Source organism: Oncorhynchus masou, chromosome 1, assembly GCF_036934945.1.
Source record: "Oncorhynchus masou masou isolate Uvic2021 chromosome 1, UVic_Omas_1.1, whole genome shotgun sequence".
Classification (NCBI taxonomy): domain Eukaryota; kingdom Metazoa; phylum Chordata; class Actinopteri; order Salmoniformes; family Salmonidae; genus Oncorhynchus; species Oncorhynchus masou.
Window position 1 is genome coordinate 23,046,042 of NC_088212.1, and position 20,501 is coordinate 23,066,542.

The 20,501-nt window shown below is 43.5% G+C and overlaps 1 protein-coding gene across 2 annotated transcripts; it reads right to left on the minus strand.

Annotated features, from left to right (window-relative positions):
* Positions 1–675: 675 nt before the first annotated feature.
* ehmt1a (euchromatic histone-lysine N-methyltransferase 1a) lies at positions 676–9,534 on the minus strand. Of its 2 annotated transcripts, XM_064965374.1 has the most exons (23): positions 9,425–9,533; positions 8,492–8,949; positions 8,282–8,411; positions 8,032–8,102; positions 7,677–7,932; positions 7,416–7,561; positions 7,081–7,224; positions 6,646–6,932; positions 6,452–6,535; positions 6,185–6,273; positions 5,878–5,984; positions 5,446–5,568; positions 4,820–4,921; positions 4,257–4,361; positions 3,587–3,741; positions 3,150–3,317; positions 2,894–3,038; positions 2,674–2,751; positions 2,399–2,514; positions 2,104–2,190; positions 1,772–1,850; positions 1,224–1,399; positions 676–1,083 (listed from the first exon to the last, which is right to left on the minus strand). In XM_064965374.1, the coding sequence occupies exons 2-23, from the start codon at positions 8,900–8,902 to the stop codon at positions 912–914; spliced, it is 3,231 nt and encodes a 1,076-aa protein (XP_064821446.1). In that variant the 5' UTR covers positions 8,903–8,949; positions 9,425–9,533; the 3' UTR covers positions 676–911. The 2 variants fall into 2 exon arrangements, with proteins under 2 accessions (XP_064821446.1, XP_064821454.1); XM_064965382.1 differs by lacking the exons at positions 676–1,083; positions 1,224–1,399 and having other exon boundaries at positions 1,769–1,850; positions 2,052–2,190; positions 9,425–9,534.
* Between the last annotated feature and the right edge of the window lie 10,967 nt (positions 9,535–20,501).

Genomic DNA, 20,501 nt, shown 5'->3' on the forward strand with positions numbered 1-20,501 from the left:
TGTCATATTTTGAATGTTTAATGCACAAATTGAATTCATAAATTGAACTTGTCCGAGAAGTTTAATAAACTTTGATAGCTTGTAAACTTGATACACAGACAATGAACGCAATATCTACCATATTGAAACTGAATATATAAATATTGAATTTGAATATTAAATTCAAGTTTAAAACTGAACGCAATATTCATTCATTTCAGTTAAAATGATAAATTCCATGATTCAATTGGTGCATTACAAATTCCAAAATATTTCTGTAGGCACTGAAATCGCGCCATAGGGGTAGCCTAGGCTACAGCAGATTATTCTTTGGTAAACCATAAACACTCAGCTGTAATCTGCTTTGTATCATGTTAGTTTTCAATATGCAAAAATTTACACACAATTTACTACGTGCCTGCTTATTGTCTTGTGTGGTGCTTCAAGTGCCTTTAAATATATAGCTTAATGGGTGGAAGTAACATCAAATTCAATACCTGCCTATAGCCTACCTGTATCTCTGTCATCACTGCTGTCAAAGGTGTTCAATCCCTAGGATACTATATAATTGACATATTACATTATGGGTAAAATAATATATTTACATTATCCTACTATAGGCCATTATTCATCGGCATTGGCTCCTCCCATATTCCTTGTAAACTGGAATACCCATCAACAAATCCAACAACTAAATGTTTTATAATGCACTTTATTACTATATTGCACACTTAATTAAAAAAAGATACATGGAAAAGGTGAGCATTTGTCACAGTCTAGGGCTAGGCTACCCTTAGCATTTGATTTCTGTCTGCAAAGCCATTAAAATGACATTTCATATCAGTCTACATTTAAAAAAGGAGTCATAGTGGTGATAAGGGAGAGAAAGATCCCCACCATGGATGGGGGAGGACCGAGGTGGCATGGGGGTGTTATGATTGTGTTATGGCAGCATGGGCACATGACTGTTGGGCTGGGGCTGGGCTGGTCACCCTCTCTAAGCTCTGGGCTCTAGCGGCTGACGAGTGTCTACACCTTGGAGAGAAGCACTGGCAGCTGTAATACTTGCTCTTGACCTTCCAGAAGTGATCACCGTAGTCAAACCTGAATGGGGAACACAGGGTAGCCATCAATGCACATGTACTGGAGCCTATTGCTAGAGTATTTTGATTGATTCTATAGCCTGACATTAATACAACATAGAAAATTCACCATCTATGTAATTATTGTTTTATGCGTCTCACCCAATCTGATCGCCTGACTGAATGGGCTTCCTGGAGAAGAAGGCAATGCGTGGGAACCGAAGGTCCTGATGCATGGTGAACACTCGGACTGCTAGCAGGTTAGGTTCACACAGGTGGTTAATAAACCGGCCAATGTTGCCAAAGAGTCGCGCATCAATACAGTGCACATCACCCACCTGCAAGACAGTAGATGAAGCAATCACTCACTCAATGAATTTAATAGAATCACACATTAGTAAAGGCTGTCATGTTGGTCCCTCCTGTGAGGCGGTAGCATACAGTCATTAAATTGTACATGTTTCAGTGTAACAAATAGCCAACAAGCAAACTATGAGCAAACACACTAGAGAAGTGCTGTAAGAGGAACATGTATCAAAATAATGTTGTCTCGGACTCTGTGGCATTGTGTGCTCTGCAGCACCTCCCATTGGTATGGGAAAAAAAAAAGCACTGTACAAACATGCTCCAGTAACAATACTACACTCAACTTCAGAATACGCCATTGGCCAAAAAAATGTGAGTTTCTCAGACTTAAAATTAAAAATCACCTTATTGTCCAGGGTGAAGAGGAATGAGTCATTTTCCCTGCCATCTGCCTCGGCATCAGTAATAATTTCACCCACATACCTGCACAATAAAGATCCCGCTGTATATAATCGGTGTAACCACAACATTAAAATGAAAAACATACTTCCCGCTTTAACATGATCTGTTCATGACATCAATATTGGCTCATGTAATTTGTATGCTAAAAACATACATTGTAAGTGTTCTTCCCGATTCTGAAACTACAATTAAAACAATACATTTTTAGTTATGGTTAGGCACTTTTCCAAACGCTTGAATTCAAGCATGTCTTCCATAACATCCAGGGCCTCACTCGCAAATGAAAGTTCCTTGAGGAATATCCTGCAGTGCCCTCACACCCCAGCCCATCCTCTGGGTTTTATAGAGCTGCAGCCGAGCCCTGAAAACAGACAAGACAAGATCCAGTCCAACTAAATGATAACAAGTACGGTACAGGAAATAGACAAAAATATATTTGTCAGATATGACTGTGCAGTGTCACACTGAAGCCATATTTGAAACTAATGTTATCGTGCTTGGCTGAAATACTGTATTCAACAGAAAAAAGGTAGACATAGGATGCTGGTGGGTAAGGGGGGCTCTGTTACCTAAGTCCATTCTGAACCACACGGTTCCTGCAACTCCTCCAACAGGAGCAGGCGTGGTTACACTCAAACAGGACCGGGGGCTCCTTCTGACAGAACTCCAGAGGCAGACGCCCCTCCTGAGCAACCACAAGCAACACACTTTACACATGAATATAAACACAGCTAACACATCATATATGGGAGCTGCAAGAGTCCATAATGTCCATTTGAAATACACGAAAGCAATAACTTTGCCTTGTAATGTGAACTTTGCCTTGAAGTAGTTATGTACTTACTTTGTCATACCAACAGCGCAGGCTGAGCTGGGCACACATGCAGGTATTTGAAGAGCAGTCATCTGTACATACACAATGCTGAAATAGGAGGAGTGAGATCTTCATTAAACAACACTTGTCAAGAGTAAGTATGTCACTTGTTCTGGCCCACAGTAACTTATGAAGCAGAACAAGATGGGATTGGACATTGACTGTGTTTCACAGAGCACTGGAGGTTCACCTGTAAATGAGTGATGTCCTTGTCTATATTAATTGGGGAGGTAACACAGCTGTCAGGGACGTATTTGTAGTTATCAGGACAGGAGTCACTGTCCACCCCGTTCACACAGGTGATGGGGACTGCCTCATATCCCCGAGAGATGTCCCTGAAGAAGACAGAGAGGATGACAAATAATCAACACATATACAGTCATTACATTGTATTTGACCTCTTCATGTTCCCTCTTCCCTCCATAAGCTAGACCATGTTGTTCTACCTGCTAAGGACCTTCTCTCTATGACTGTCCCTGCTTCTCCTGGCATCTGTCAGCTTCTTATTAGTTTTCAGGGACACCCACACCTTAGAGTTGTAGATACAGCAGTCCAGAGGAGTCTCCCCCTCTCTGTTCTTCAGGGTCACATCTGCTCCTTGGGACAGAAGCAGTCTGGAGGAGCAGACATACTGGATATGGTTAGAATCTCTCACACCCCCAGCAAGGCTATGGTTCAGCAGCATGCCTGCCCCCCACTGGCCAGGCTAGAGCAGTCACAGTCTCTGTATGTGAGTGTGTGAATATATATAAAACTGGGCTCATTGCAGGCTAGTGCGCTTATGATAACCTATCTACATATCCAGGTGGGATAGGCTATCGTTCAAGAACAGTCTGGTGTCATGCTGCAGCTCTGGGAGAACAGAGACCGGTGTACTACTCACGTCACACATTCCAGTTGATTCTCCCTGGCAGCGATGTGTAGAGTTGAGTCCCCATGGACGTTGACTGCATGGAGGTCACATCTGGCATCAAGTAGAATCTGAGCGATGTCATTGGAGCCAGACAGGGCTGCCCAGTGGAGGCAAATGTTCTCTTCCTAGAGAGGGGTCATAGGTCAACATGGAAAACATAGCCAGAAGGAATACCTTCCCCAAACACCACAGAGAATAAAATAAATAAATAATAATAATTAAAAAGGTTACAAATGTTTTTTTGGGGGGTATTTATGTCAAACGAAACAATATACAGGTATGTCACCTACGGTATACAAATGTCTGAGGAATAAATTATCCTTATACAGACCAGTTGATATGTTCTCTTTTTTCAATAGTTTTCAAAGTCGTTCCTTCCTCAAGAAAGTAAGGGGACGAGTAAGTGTGCTCCCAAGGTGACATTCCAAAGTATCCCTTTAACTTAGATTACACCATATACTGTAGGTGAAACACATGCACCCCATGGGATCCATCCCACATGTCAGTGAGTACTGGAACCGTGCCTGTGTCTAGCCTCCCCTCCCCAGGCTGTAACAAGTGTGAGAACAGAAGGTAGGTGTAAGGTGTTGCGATGAGATGTACAGTAGGATGAACAGTATGCATCCTATACAGTACTGACCTTGTCTCGGATGTTAACATCAGCCCCTCTGGAGAGTAGCAGTAGGACCAGCTCTCTGTGCTTGTACTCTATAGCCCAGGTGATGGGGGTCCACCCACCGTCATCCTGAAACCAAGCACAACCAATCGTTGCTTTGAATTCTGTTGCCTATTTGAATATTGGAGGTATGCTTCTACCAATGGATATAAAAGGTGGCTTTAGATTCCTTTATTGTACATGTATGTGAAAAGGCTTAACTTTACTAACAGTTTGTAGGCATTAAAATGAAAGGCAAAACATGGTAAATCCCCTGGAATCATGATCATCTCAGTCTAACTTTCCTGTTAAGGTCAGGAGTATTACAATCCATTTAATACTACCCACAACATATTTAATACCCTAATAGGCACTGTTGAACTGGGCTGACTTCCAACAGCACTGACCTCCAACTCATCCTGCCAAACACTTGCTGAGAGTACACATGAATTATGGATGGATGAAAGAATGGAGGTTTGAATGAAGCAGTTAAAATGTCAACAGGACCTGTCAGTAGAAGAGGGAGCAGGGCATGGATCTGTACATACCTGACAGTTGACCAGCTTGGATGCCTTGGACAGGAGATGTTGAACTACATCGTAATGTCCAAGTTTAGCAGCCAGATGCAGACAGGTTGAGCCCTTGATATCCTGACAGGAGAAGATGAAAATGTCAGTCAGTCTTTTTCTAAATAACTATTTAAAGAAGCACAGATCTTGAGCTGCTACAGTATCTGGTTAATAGTTTTAGACATGTGCGTGTCATGGACTTAAAACATTTTGATCACTTTCCACCAGAAACCAGCCCATTTAGCAAAGGTCTCAGCCATTTAACATAATTTGGACAGCTGCTGCATGATTCATTTCTGTGCTCATATGTGTAAGAAATTGAGAGTTCCGGCAAAAACGAAGTCTCCACTCTCACAAAAAGAACCCCCCAGCGTGGGCACACGGTGCTTAAACTGCTTCGCACGTCTTCCCTAATCCTAATACGTCCAAATAACCAGTGACAAAAAAAAAAACAACAGAACTAATGTTGTTCGGATCTTACGCACTTGGTCTTCACACAGAATCTGCCCACAGGAGATTATATGAACGGTAACAATGCTGGTTGGGTTAACAGAAGATCATGGCTATCCATGGGGTGATCAATACACTATGCTCCACACACTGACCTTATGGCTGAGCGCTGCCCCGGCCCTCAGCAGGTACTTGACTGTGTCCAGATGGTTGTTCTCGCAGGCATTCATCAGGGGGGTTCTCTGCTCCTCATCAAACATGTCCAGGTTAGCTCCAGCCTAGGGGGGATAGAGAATGCGAAACCTTTCACCCATGTATACTTACACAGTATAACAGAGTGGAAATTCTGTCCGTTTGGGACGCAAAACATGAACCCTCTGCACAGTAAACACAACATTCTCAAGAAGCACCATCAATACTGACCCAGAAAAGCAAAGACATGTTCTTGTTGTGGGGGACAGTACTTCAAATCTCTGAAGGCATGTAGTAGCGAAGCTAACTTAGCCATCTGCCACACTTGTACACCAAGTGATTATATTGTGAAAAGATAGCCAATACCTGCTACATGTCAGAGTACATCTCCTCACCTGGACGAGCATGTGACAGACCTCCTGGTGTCCTTCAGATGCTGCAGCATGTAGAGGGGTCCTCTTGTTCTGGCTGTACATCAGGTAGTTGGGGTCTTTTCCATCCACTGGAACAAAGATGTTAATTACCCTGAGTCATGTTGACAACTTTCTCCTCGGGGACACCAAAGTAGATCATATAATATCACTCATGAAAATAAATCAGTAAGTTATTGTGATCTTTTTCATTGAAGTTAAAATATTAGAAGAGCTGCCTCCATGTAGGAAGTAACTAGGCTTATAAAGTGGAGATGTGGTGTGTACATACCCAGTAGATGGATGACTTTCTGGAGCTCTCCGTGATGGGCAGAGATGTACAGCTGCTTTGTGTGATACTTTACTTTCTTCGGCCTCATACTATACACAAAAGAGAGAGGGTGGGGGGGTTGTATCAGCATCTGTAAGAGTGATATTATATTCATCATTGACATGAAACAATAATGACCTGCTTTGTGTATAATATAGTATTATCTCATCCAAATTGTTAAACTTTTAATAAGGAATGACTTTAAAAACAGCCCCCTTGTAACTTTACTTTTCATCATCCAGGGCCATTAGGATGCTCTCCAGTGACGTTTTAGCTGGTTCCTCTCCATCACCTAACATCTCCCTCTTCAGGCTAGTGCAAAACAGCATACAGCAATCATTAGCATTACATATGAACCTAAATAGCAAAGAGAAAAAGATACAAGAGAGATAATATTGAGAATGGAAGAGTCAAGCCTAAACTGCTTGTTGGGGGAGGTGTCCAGACTCCTCTCAAGCTCAGTGGTCTTCTTTGCCCTGTGAATGAGTGGCCTGGTGGACACAACGGGAAGAAGGGCCACAGGGTAAACAGCAGGAACAGCTGGCACAGAAGGAAGTACAGGTTCAGCTTTGGGGACAGTGACTTCCTGGGCCCCGGTGGCATCCTCTCCACAGTGGGGACAGAAGCTCTGGGCCTTGATGACTGATGCACAGCCACGGTGGAAACGGTGAGAGATGCTGCCATACGGTCTGCACTCCATGAAGCTCCCCTGCATAACATACATTAAATAGTCAGATATTAAAAAGGCAAAGGAATGTTAAGAATGAACAACCAACATGCATCATAAAGCAATGCGACTGGTGTGACCAGTCAGTCAGGTCTATTTTGGTTGATCCTTGCTGCATCCCTCCACTTACCGCCCTGCAGAAGAGGCCACAGCCAGGGCAGCACTGGTGCTTGACCATGCCGGCTCTGTGGTCCTCACACAAAACCAGCAGATGCACTGTGTTGGAGGGACGCATCATCTCATGCTTCAGCACATTCCTCTGACACCGACTCACCTGTAGTGAAGAGATGAATGGAGGGATTGATAGAAGAAGAAAAAAACAGAGAAATAAGGGTTGTTTAGACATTAGCGCAACACACAAAGGCTGGGAACGGTTAACTTCATCCCAAGGCTACTTCAAACTTTGGGGAGGAAATCTGGAGCGCAAGACTAGGGAAAGTTCGCTTCGGAGCAGGTCAGCTTTACCAGGCCATCCACACTCTCTGTGGCCATGCAGGTGTGCTCAGTCTGGGACAGGCTCTCCCCACTGCATGGGGTCTCCATGCGACAGCAGCACAGAGGGAGCTCCTCAGACAGGTCTGTCTCTGTCACCTCACCATCAGCTGGAAAGCCTGCAAAATAACACATCCAGATCAACAAAACAGATTGAATGTACAGCATAGTATTGTACAATAATCATTTAATAACTTATGACGAAATGTGTAAACAATCTCAGGGTAAACTTACCTGAGAGAGAAGGAGAGAACAGCTCCTCTTGGGCTTTCAGATCCAGAGATTCTAAAGTCAATTCAGTGTATTCCTGCTTACTGCAGCTGTCCTCTTCCTCCATTTTGTTTCCTTTGCTTAAGTCAGTGGCCTTTTCTTCACACTGCTCGGCTAACAGTGCTTGGCTTTCTTTTACTTCACAAATCTCTCTGTGCGTCAGGTCTACTCTCTTCTCTCTGCCGCTTTCTTGCCCTGCCTTTACAAATGAGCTCTCTTTCTGCAGGGAGAAGAGGATAATCATTCAGACACTATTAGAGCGAAACAAAGTTCATCATTTCTACACAAATCTTTACAATAGAGTAGATGGGTCTCTGACCTTCAACACCTTTGATTTTTTCTTAGGGACAAAGTTATACATTCCCATCTTCCTCTTCCTCTTCCTAGACCCTGCAGATACATCGGGACGGTGATGTGGCAGAAGGTGGTCCAAGCAGGCAAGTACAGTATGTCATAACTAGTCCCAACTTAGTACAGGTGCCAACTAACTACAAGTGCCATCACTACATAGAGTGGAGATATGAGACAGTTTAGATAGAAGAACAGTCTTACCAGCAAGGCAGACTAACCTGGCTGTGACTTGGTAGAGACAACCCTGTTTCCTTTACAGCTCGGAGGTAGCTTGATGTGGGAAGGTGCCATTGTCTTTTCCATCCCCAAGACTTCCATGCTCGACTCTGCTCCGTCCCTGCTTAAACGCTTCACAAGAGACTTATGAGTTCAGACACCAGTCATTTAAAAGCATTAAACATCACGGACTGGGGTTGGATGAACATTACCTTCAGTGCTGCTGGATTGCAGGCAGGTTTGCCCATAGTCTTCCATGCACACTGTGTACTGGATGTTGGGGCAGGGTCCAGACATGGATAACTAGGAGTTTGTACATCTGAGATCCCTGCTATAACAGCTTCTCTACCACTGTCTGCAGGAGTTGGAGGGGTTTTGCTTCGTCCATGGGGTGAACCACCTTTCCTTCGAGGGGTTGCCCTCGCTTGTTTTTTATGCAGAATAAAACCATTGGACCCAGCGACTGAGCCGTGAACAGATGTCATCTTAGCTTTGGATTTCTTGTTCACGTGCGATTTAGCACTCAGAGCCTTCTTCCCCTTGGCCCCTGTGGGTGTCACAGAGCGGGGGTTAGGATGTCTTTTCCCTGCCTCTGATTCCTGACTGACTCCCCTGCGCTCCATGGCTGTCCTGGAGGAATGCTCTGGCCTCTCCACACCAAAATCGTCACCTAAAAGATTACAGCTGTTAGTACCATTAAGTGGAAGAGCGTGAAGGCATGAATGGTTAAGAGCGTGGGGCCAGTAGCTGGAAGGTTGCTGGTTTGAATCCCCAAGCCAACTAGGTGAAACAGCTGTTGATGTGCTATGGAGCAAGGCACTTAATCCCAAATTAACCTCCTGTAAATTGTTCTGGATAAGCACATCATGTAAAAGAATGGTAGGGGTAAATGAGGCCAGTGTGAGAGTGATTAATGAATAGACAGAACTCACTAGCCCCCTTAGTATTTCTACAAATGATGCTGTACTGTAAGAATCCAACCTTCAAATCCGTAAATCACACTCACAAAAAAAAGGTAAAAAGGTTGAGAAAAACAAAACAAACAAATCTCAAACTACTAGCAAAACACACAAAGTACAGCAAATGCAAGTAAGATCGAGAACAAGGCCCTTGAAAAAGTTTAGAAAAATAGAGTAGCTTCATACCTGCTTTCTCGATGGCCTTAGTTGTTGACCGAGAGTAAGACGGGGGGCAGGGAAAAAGAACCGAGCCAAAGTACACTGCTTCCCCTTCCTTTCCCCACCCGGCGCACACGTTCAGCCACGGTCATGTGACAATAGCTGCTGTTCTATTGGTTCCTTCTGCACAGCCCAGATGGAGCATGCTCAGTCGACATGTGTGTCTACTTTTCAGAAGGAGCAGCGCATCAGCCAGCCAGAGTGTGGCACAGGAGTACCATAGATATCTTACGCAGTATAGCCAAATATTTTTATAACTGAACGTGTGGTATAGCTCCAGCAAAGACCTTTCACTTTACAACCACATTGAACAATATCTTCTTCGGTGGGGTTTTAGGACAGACTACATTCTGAAAAGGTGTATTGCAACCCACTACTGGATACGAAAACTAAAAGGAGGGAAATCCATATTGTAATATGATACTATTGCAATGATGGCAAGACAATTGAAATATATATATATTTTTTTGTCAAATACATATACAAAAACAAAAATTCCAGAAATCTATACCAAAATTACAAATTTCAGATCAAATTCAATCATCTAGTTAAAACATCATCCCTAGTTAATAACAAAAATAACGACATCTTGAATCATAATTCGATTTTATTCTGAGTAAATCCAATTGCCCTGCTTATTTTTATGTTTTTATGTGTATTTATTTAAAGTATTCTTGTTTTACCTGAAAGTTTTGTTTTGCAATATAATTTTCAAAATAATTTAAACAAAGAGGGAATGTGGAAAATACATTTTCACTCTTAAAGGCCCTAAAACCTGCTTTTCTGATAAAGGGCATTACATCTGCAGGAGCCCTTCTTTTTACTTCTATTGATCCATTATTAAGGTATGATTCCAGTACACATGAGGGCTGTGGGGGCGCTCCGGTACAGTAGGTGGCGGTAATGCAACTTTATAGTTTACTGGCGGTTGACATCCACAGAAGAAGAAGAAGCAGGCAGCACTGAGTTGTCACTAGTTACCACAGCCACAAAGTCAAAACTGGCCATCATAAACATTTAAGAAAACTAAAATTATATATTGGGTCTTAATTTAAGGTTAGGAATAAGATTACCAGTGTGGTTAGGGTTAAGGTTTGTGGCAACAAATTACGACCAATTATGTATTCTCTCCTGCGTTGGTGCAGGAAGAGATAGGAGACCATAAAACAGTAGCTAACCAATTGTGCTATTGTGTGTGTTTTTTCGTGTTATTTGTAACTTATTTTGTACAGAATGTTTCTGCCACCATCTCTTATGACCGAAAAGAGCTTCTGGATATCAGGACAGCAATTATTCACCTTGTACTGGACTAGTAATTTTTCTTTAACGAGTCGGACTCGATTTACTTCAGACACCCGGCAAGGGCCAAATCCCCTTTATTCACATGAAGAGACATAGATATCGGGGACGTAAGTTGGGGTGCCTTGTAAGTATCTGACAGCGAGTGAGTAATTCCCCCTCTACCATCAGTCCTATTAGCCAACGTTAAATCATTGGACAACAAAATGGATGAGCTCCGATCAAGATTATCCTACCAACAGGACATTAAAAACTGTAATATCTTATGTTTCACTGAGTCGTTGCTGAACGACGACATGGATAACATACAGCTGACGGGGGTTTCGGTCCATCAGTAAAATAGAACAGCTACATCCGGTATGACAAGGGGTAGCGGTCTGTGTGTATTTGTAAATAAAAGCACAAAAATACACATCTAATATTAAGGAAGTCTCAAGGTTTTGCTCGCCTAAGGAAGAGTATCTCATGATTAGCATTAACAACCTCTCCCTCAACCTGATCAAGACAAAGCAGATGATTGTGGACTACAGAAAAAGGAGGACCGAGCACAGCCCCCTTATCATCGACGGGGCTGTAGTGGAGCAGGTTGAGCGCTTCAAGTTCCTTGGCACCCACATCACCAACAAACTAACATGGTCCAAACACACCAAGACAGTCGTGAAGAGGCCCAACAAGACCACACTATTTACCAAGAGAGTTTTCATCTATATTTTTCGTGGCTGTCTATTTACCACCACAAACCGATGCTGGCACTAAGACGAGCTGTATAAGGCCATAAGCAAACAAGTAAATGCTCATCCAGATGTGGCACTCCTAGCAGCCAGGGACTATAATGCAGGGAAACTTAAATCCATTTGACCTAATTAAATGTGCAACCAGAGGGGGGGAAAACAACTCTAAAAAGTAGCTCTTTGGACAAAATTTGAACAAATCAAACATTTAATGTGAAACTGGGATTCCTGGGTGTGCATTCTGATGAAGATCATCAAAGGTAAGTGAATATTTATAATGCTATTTATGACTAATGTTGACTACCCAATATGGCGGATATCTTTTTGGCTGCTTTGTTGTCTGAAAGCTGTACTCAGATAATTGCATTGTTTGCTTTTTCCGTAAAGCTTTTTTGAAATCTGACACAGTGGTTGCATTAAGGAGAAGTGTATCTATATTTCCAAGTCTAACAATTGTATTTTCATCAACATTTATAATGAGTATTTCTGTAAAATGATGTGGCTCTCTGCAGTATCACCGGATGTTTTCGGAACTAGTGAACATAACATGCCAATGTATACTGAGATTTTCTTTATATAAACATGCACTTTATCGAACAAAATATACATGTATTGTGTAACATGAAGTCCTGTGAGTGTCATCTGATGAAGATCATCAAAGGTTAGTGATTAATTTTATCTCTATTTGTACTTTTTGTGACTCCTCCTTTGGCTGGAAAAATGGCTGTGTTTTTCTGTGGCTTGGCTATGACCTAACATAATCGTCTGTGGTGCTTTCGCTGTAAGGCCAATTTGAAATTGGACACTTTGGTGGGATTAATAACAAGATTACCTTTAAAATGGTATAAGATACATGTATGTTTAAGGAATTTTAATTATGAGATTTCTGTTGTTTGAATTTGGCGCTCTGCACTTTCACTGGCTGTTGTCATATAAGAAGTTTTAAGCAGACCATCATAGTCCTTGTGCCCAAGAACACCAAGGTAACCTGCCTAAATGACTACCGACCCGTAGAACTCAGATCTGTAGCCATTAAGTGCTTTGAAAGGCTGGTCATGGCTCACAACACCATCATTATCCCAGAAACCCTAGACCCACTCCAATTAGCATACCGCCCCAACCGATCCACAGATGATGCAATCTCAATTGTACTCCACACCGCCCATTCCCACCTGGACAAAAGGAACATCGACGTGAGAATGCTATTTATTGACTACAGCTCAGCATTCAACACCATAGTGCCCTCAAAGCTCATCACTAAGCTAAGGACCATGGGACTAAACACCTTACTCTGCAACTGGATCCTGGACTTCCTGATGGACCGCTCCCAGGTGGTACGGGTAGCAAAACATCTGCCACACTGATCCATAACACAGGGGCCCCTCAGGGGGCATGCTCAGTCACCCTCCTGTACTCCCTGTTCACCCATGACTACATGGCCAAGCACGACTCCAACACCATCATTAAGTTTGCCAACGACACAACAGTGGTAGGCCTGATCACTGACAACGATGATAGCCTATAGGGAGACCTGGCAGTGGTAAGAGACCCGGCAGTGTGGTGCCAGGATAACAACCTCTCCCTCAACTTGATCAAGACAAATGAGATGATTGTGGACTACAGAAAAGGAGGACCGAGCACAGCCCCCTTATTATCGACGGGGCTGTAGTGGAGCAGGTTGAGCTCTTCAAGTTCCTTGGCATCCACATCACCCACAAACTAACATGGTCCAAACACACCAAGACAGTCATGAAGAGGCCCAACAATGCCTATTCCCACCTCAGGAGACTGAAAAGATTTGGCATTGGTCCTCAGATCCTCAAAAAGTTCCACAGCTGCACCGTCGAGAGCATCCTGACTAATTGCATCACCGCCTGGTATGGCAACTGCTCAGCCTCTGACCGCAAGACACTACAGAGGGTAATGCTTATTGCCCAGTACATCACTAAGACCAAGGTTCCTGCCATCCAGGACCTCTATACTAGGAAGTGTCAGAGGAAGGCCAAAAAATTGTCAAAGACTCCATCCACCCTAGTCATTGACTTGTCTCTCTGCTACCGCACGGCTACCACAACAGATTATACCCCTAAGCCATAACACTCCTGAACAGCTAATCAAATGGCTACCCAGACTATTTGCATTGTCCCCACCCCTTCCCCCATTTTCACACTGTTGCTAATCTCTGTTTATTATCCATGCAGTCACTTTACCTCTACCTACATGTACATATTACCTTGACTAACTGGTGCCCCAATACATTGACTATATACCAGTGCCCCCTGTATATAGCCTCTCTACTGTTATTTTATTGTTGCACCTTAATTATTTGTTATTTTATTTATTCATTTTTTAACAAATACTTTAACACATTTTCCCCCCTTAGAACTGCATTGTTGGTTAAGGGCTTGTACATGAGAATTTCACTGTGAGGTTGTATTTGACGCATGTGACATACAATTTGATTTATTTCCTTATGGAATAATAGCCACGTGAAGGGTTGTAAATATACTGCAGCACGCCTGATAAATTGAAATACATTTTATGGTTATGGAATCACAGCTGTCTGTTCAGAAATACATCAAATTCAGAATAGCCTACTACACCATGAGAAGTCCTATAATTTAGCCACAGAGATGAATAGCCTAGCTGTGGATTGTAGCCCAATAACAATTAATAGCCTGCAGTCGGGAACGACCGGCAAAGCTGTCAGTGAACAAACAGCATGCAGACAAAACAGGCCTTTCGCAATATTTCAAATACAGACTATCAAATCAAATACAGGCTACCAAAATATTTGGTCAACTTCCAAATATTGTTTTACAATAATATACCCCTCAACCACAAAACACAATAATGATAATATAGAAAAAATATATATATATATAGTCCAAGATATATATGCACATACACACATGTACAGTACATATTGTTGCTAGGGACTCTCCTGGAAGAAGCTAGCTAGCTAACAAAGAATAACAAAGAATATCTAGTTAACAGAAGAAAAGAAAGACAAAATAAGGACAGAAGAAAAAGGACATTAAAGTGAAACAGTCCTCTAAAGACAATAGTACAAGAAACAACGCTTCTATTGCGTTTATATTCTATTTCTATATCTTCTTCAAGGGTTCCAAGATGGCGTAGCAGTCAGACGTCTTCTGTCCTCGTCTTGTCCTGTGTATATATGTTTTGTATCTTTTTGTCTTTTTCTTCGCATATTTTTTTATATATTTTTTCTAAAAACTCAACTTCAAAACACTCTCCTGCAACCCGCCTCACCAAATGTGGTGAGGATCTGTTTTTTTCCCAAAAGTATTATTCACCTCGTATCCGAAATCCACAACAGAAGCTAGCCAGGAGTTAGGCAGCTCACTAGCTAACGTTAGTATTCAGCTCACCACGGCTAGGGGTCATCAGCTATCCTTTAGCTCAGAAAGGTATCGCCAGTTTTGTACAACGTGACTCAGACCATAGCATACCAGACCTATTTTCTCTCCATATCCCCGGATTTCTACCGCAAGCTCTGGACATTTACACCTGGATCTTGCAGCTGGATCTAGCTGCTATCCGAGTGACTATTGGCTAACCTCGATTCCGGAGAAAACACCAATTATCCCGGAGCTAGCCAGCTGAAGAGTTCCATCAGCCACTCCTGGGCTACAATCACCTATCCGGACCCGTTTTACTGCCGATGTGGAGCCCCACCGGGCCTTCACGACTGGAATACCGACGTTATCTGTCCGAGGGAGTTATTCAACTGGCCCCTCCATCGCGACGTAACCTGAACACCCATCTGCTAACTGCGGCCCGCTAATCGTTAGCTGTCATGAGCATATCGGCTGCTATCTGAACAGGTCCATCGAACAATCTTCTTGGGCCACTATAACTATTTTGACAATTGGATTGGTCCCCTCTACCACACGGAACCCACTAATCTACCGACGGAAACGCATGGGGTGGCTAAAAACAGACCTCCATCTTCTGCTAGCTTGCTACCCATGGCTCGGCTAGCTGTCTGAATCACTGTTACTCCAACCAACATCACTACTCACTGGACCCTTATGATCACTCGGCTAAGCATGCCTCTCCTTAATGTCAATATGCCTTGTCCATTGCTGTTCTGGTTAGTGTTTATTGGCTTATTTCACTGTAGAGCTTCTAGCCCTGCTCATTATACCGTATCCAACCATTAAGTTCCACCACCCACACATGCGATGACATCACCTGGTTTCAATTATGTTTCTAGAGACAATATCTCTTTCATCATCACTCAATGCCTAGGTTTACCTCTACTGTATTCACATCCTACCATACATTTGTCTGTACACTATACCTTGAATCTATTTTATCGCCCCCAGAAACCTACTCCTTTAACTCTTTGTTCCGGGTGTCCTAGATGTCCAATTCTCATGGCTTTTAGCCGTATCCTTATCCTCCTACTCCTCTGTTTCTCTAGCGATGTAGAGGTGAATCCAGGCCCTGGAATAGGAGTGGATGACTTCTTTGGAGTGGATGACTTTTTTGATGCATTCTGTAACTGTAAAAGCCTTGGTTTCATGTATGTTAACATTAGAAGCCTTTAGAAGTTTTATTCACTGCTTTGGCACATTCTGCCAACCTGGATGTCTTAGCCATGTCTGAATCCTGGCTTAGGAAGACCACCAATAACTCTGAAATCTCCATCCCTAACTACAACATTTTCAGACAAGATAGAACGGCCAAAGGGGGGCGTGTTGCAATCTACTGCAGAGATAGCCTGCATAGTTCTGTCCTACTATCCAGGTCTGTACCCAAACAATTTGAACTTCTACTTTTAAAAATCCACCTCTCTAAAAATAAGTCTCTCACCATTGCCGCCTGCTATAGACCGCCCTCTGCCCCCAGCTGTGCTCTGGATACTATATGTGAACTGATTGCCCCCCCATCTATCTTCAGAGCTCATGCTGCTAGGTGACCTAAACTGTGACATGCTTAACAACCTGGCCATCCTACAAGCTAAGCTTGATGCCCTCAATCTCACACAAATTATCAATGGACCTAAGCAGGTACAACCCCAAAGCCGTAAACACGGGCACCCTCATAGATGTCATCCTAACCAACTTGCCCTATAAATACACCTCTCCTGTTTTCAACCAAGATCTCAGCGATCGCTACCTCATTGCCTGCATCCGTAATGGGTCAGCGGTCAAACAATCTCCACTCATCACTATTAAACGCTCCCTGAAACACTTCAACGAACAGGCCTTTCTAATCCACCTGGACCGGGTATCCTGGGAGGATAAAGAGATCTTCTGTTGAATCTGACAATTAATCTTAATGGTTGTACAGTCGTCTCAAATAAAACTGTGAAGGACCTCGGCGTTACTCTGGACCCGAATCTCTCTTTTTACGAACATATCAAGACTGTTTCAACGACAGCTTTTTTCCATCTACGTAACATTGCAATAATCAGAAACTTTCTGTCTAAAAATGATGAAGAAAAATGTATCCATGCTTTTGTTACTTCTAGGTTAGACTACTGCAATGCTGTACTTTCCGGCTACCCGAATAAAGTACTAAATAAACCTCAGTTAATGCTAAATACGGCTGCTAGAATCCTGACTAGAACAAAAAAATGTGATCATATTACTCCAGTGCTAGCATCCCTACACTGCTAACCTACAAAGCATTTCATGGGCTTGCTCCTACCTATCTCTCTGATTTGGTCCTGCCGTACATACCTACACATACGCTACGGTCACAAGACGCAGGCCTCCTAATTGTCCCTAGAATTTCTAAACAAACAGCTGGAGGCAGGGCTTTCCCCAATAGAGCTCCATTTTTATGGAATGGTCTGCCTACCCATGTGAGAGACGCAAACTCGGTCTCAACCTTTAAGTCTTTACTGAAGACTCATCTCTTCAGTGGGTCATATGATTGAGTGTAGTCTGGCCCAGGAGTGTGAAGGTGAACGGAAAGGCTCTGGAGCAACGAACCGCCCTTGCTGTCTCTGCCTGGCCGGTTCCCCTCTTTCCACTGGGATTCTCTGCCTCTAACCCTAATACAGGGACTGAGTCACTGGCTTACTGGTGCTCTTTCATGCCGTCCCTAGGAGGGATGCGTCACTTGAGTGGGTTGAGTCACTGATGTGATCTTCCTATCTGGGTTGGCACCCCCCCTTGGGTTGTGCCGTGGCAGAGATCTATGTGGGCTATACTCGGCCTTGTCTCAGGATGGTAAGTTGGTGGTTGAAGATATCCCTCTAGTGGTGTGGGGGCTGTGCTTTGGCAAAGTGTGTGGGGTTATATCCTTCCTGTTTGGCCCTGTCCGGGGGTATCATCGGATGGGGCCACAGTGTCTCCTGACCCCTCCTGTCTCAGCCTCCAGTATTTATGCTGCAGTAGTTTGTGTCGGGGGGCAAGGGGCAGTTTGTTATATCTGGAGTACTTCTCCTGTCTTATCCGGTGTCCTGTGTGAATTTAAGTATGCTCTCTCTAATTCTCTCTTTCTTTCTCTCGGAGGACCTGAGTCCTAGGACCATGCCTCAGGACTACCTGGCATGATGACTCCTTGCTGTCCCCAGTCCACCTGGCCGTGCTTTTGCTCCAGTTTCAACGGTTCTGCCTGTGATTATTATTATTTGACCATGCCGGTCATTTATGAACATTTGAACATCTTGGCCATGTTCTGTTATAATCTCCACCCGGCACAGCCAGAAGAGGACTGGCCACCTCTCATAGCCTGGTTCCTCTTTAGGTTTCTTCTTAGGTGTTGGCCTTTCTAGTGAGTTTTTCCTAGCCACCGTGCTTCTACACCTGCATTGCTTGCTGTTTGGGGTTTTAGGCTGGGTTTCTGTACAGCACTTTGAGATATCAGCTGATGTACGAAGGGCTATATAAATACATTATATTTTGATTTGATATCAACCTCATCCCGTCAGTAGAGGATGCCAGGTTTTTTTTGTTAAATGCCTTCCTCACCATCTTAAATAAGCATGTCCCATTCAAGAAATTTAGAACCAAGAACAGATAAAGCCCTTGGTTCTCTCCAGACCTGACTGCCCTTAACCAACACAAAAACATCTTATGGCGTTCTGCATTAGCATCGAACAACCCCCGTCAAATGCAACTTTTTAGGGAAGTTAAAAACCAATATACACAGGCAGTTAAAAAAGCCAAGGCTAGCTTTTTCAAGCAGAAATTTGTTTCCTGCAACACAAACTCAAAAACGTTCTGGGACAGTGTAAAGTCCATGGAGAACAAGAGCACCTCCTCCCAGCCGCCCACTGCACTGAGGATAGGAAACTCTGTCACCACCAATAAATCCACAATAATTGAGAATTTCAAAAAACATTTTTCTACGTCTGGCCATGCTTTCCACTTGGCCACCCCTACCCCGGTCAACAGCACTGCACCCCCCACAGCAACTCGCCCAAGCCTTCCCCATTTCTCCTTCTCCCAAATCCAATCATCTGATATTCTGAAAGAGCTGCAAAATCTGGACGCCCACAAATCTGGACCCCCACAAATCAATCTGGACCCTTTCTTTCTAAAAATGATCTGCTGAAATTATGGCAACCCCTATTACTAGCCTGTTCAACCTCTCGTGTCATCTGAGATTCCCAAAGATTGTAAAGCAGCTGCGGTCATCCCACTCTTCAAAGATGGGGACACTCTTGACCCAAACTGCTACAGACCTATATCTATCCTACCCTGCCTTTCTAAGGTCTTTCGAAAGCCAAGTTAACAAACAGATCACCGACCATTTCGAATTCCTTCTCCACTATGCAATCTGGGTTCAGAGCTGGTCATGGGTGCACCTCAGCCACACTCAAGGTTCTAAACGATATCTTAACCGCCATTGATAAGAAATAATACTGTGCAGCCGTATTCATTGACCTGGCCAAGGCTTTCGACTATATCAATCACCACATCCTCATCGGCAGACTCAACAGCCTTGGTTTCTCAAATGATTGCCTCGCCTGGTTCACCAACTACTTCTCCGATAGAGTTCAGTGTGTCAAATCTGAGGGCTGTATACTTCATTGTGTTAACAACTCTCCAGACGTGCTTCAATGCCATACAACTCTCCTTCCGTGGCCTCCAACTGCTCTTAAATGCTAGTAAAACTAAATGCATGCTCTTCAACCGATCGCTGCCTGCAGCTGCCTGCCCGTCCAGCATCACTACTCTGGATGGTTCTGACTTAGAATATGTGGACAACTACAAATACCTAGGTGTCTGGTTAGACTGTAAACTCTCCTTCCAGACTCACATAAAACATCTCCAATCCAAAGTTAAATCTAGAATTGGCTTCCTATTTCGCAACAAAGCATCCTTCACTCATGCTGCCAAACATACCCTCGTAAAACTGACCATCCTACCGGTCCTCGACTTCGGCGATGTCATTTACAAAATAGCCTCCAACACCCAACTCAACAAATTGGATGCAGTCTATCACAGTGCCATCTGTTTTGTCACCAAAGCCCCATATACTACCCACCACTGCGACCTGTACGCTCTCGTTGGCTGGCCCTCGCTTCATACTCGTCGCCAAACCCACTGGCTCCAGGTCATCTACAAGACCATGCTAGGTAAAGTCCCGCCTTATCTCTGCTCGCTGGTCACCATAGCTGCATCCACCCATAGCACGCGTTCCAGCAGGCATATCTCACTTGTCACCCCCAAAGCCAATTCGTCCTTTGGTCGCCTCTCCTTCCAGGTCTCTGCTGCCAATGACTGGAATGAACTACAAAAATCTCTGAAACTGGAAACACATCTCCCTCACTAGCTTTAAGCACCAGCTGTCAGAGCAACTCACAGATCACTGTAAATAGCTATGAATAGCCCAAACAACTACCTCTTCCCTGACTGTATTTATTGATCTTGCTCCTTTGCACCCCAGTATTTCTACTTTGCACACTCATCTACTGTCAAATCTACCATTCCAGTATTTTAATTGCTATATTGTATTTACTTCGCCACCATGGCCTATTTATTGCCGTTACCTCCCTTATTTCACCTCATTTGCTCACATTG

What these genes read in the sequence shown, in the direction of transcription:
- ehmt1a (XM_064965374.1), bottom strand. Translation starts at nt 8,902, where the DNA reads ATGGAGCGCAGGGGAGTCAGTCAGGAATCAGAGGCAGGGAAAAGACAT. An exon ending in GTGGCCTCTTCTGCAGGGCG is followed by an intron (nt 6,933 to 7,080) that starts GTAAGTGGAGGG and finishes TATGTTATGCAG; the next exon opens with GGGAGCTTCATGGAGTGCAG. An exon ending in GAAAGTCATCCATCTACTGG is followed by an intron (nt 5,985 to 6,184) that starts GTATGTACACAC and finishes TCTTTGTTCCAG; the next exon opens with TGGATGGAAAAGACCCCAAC.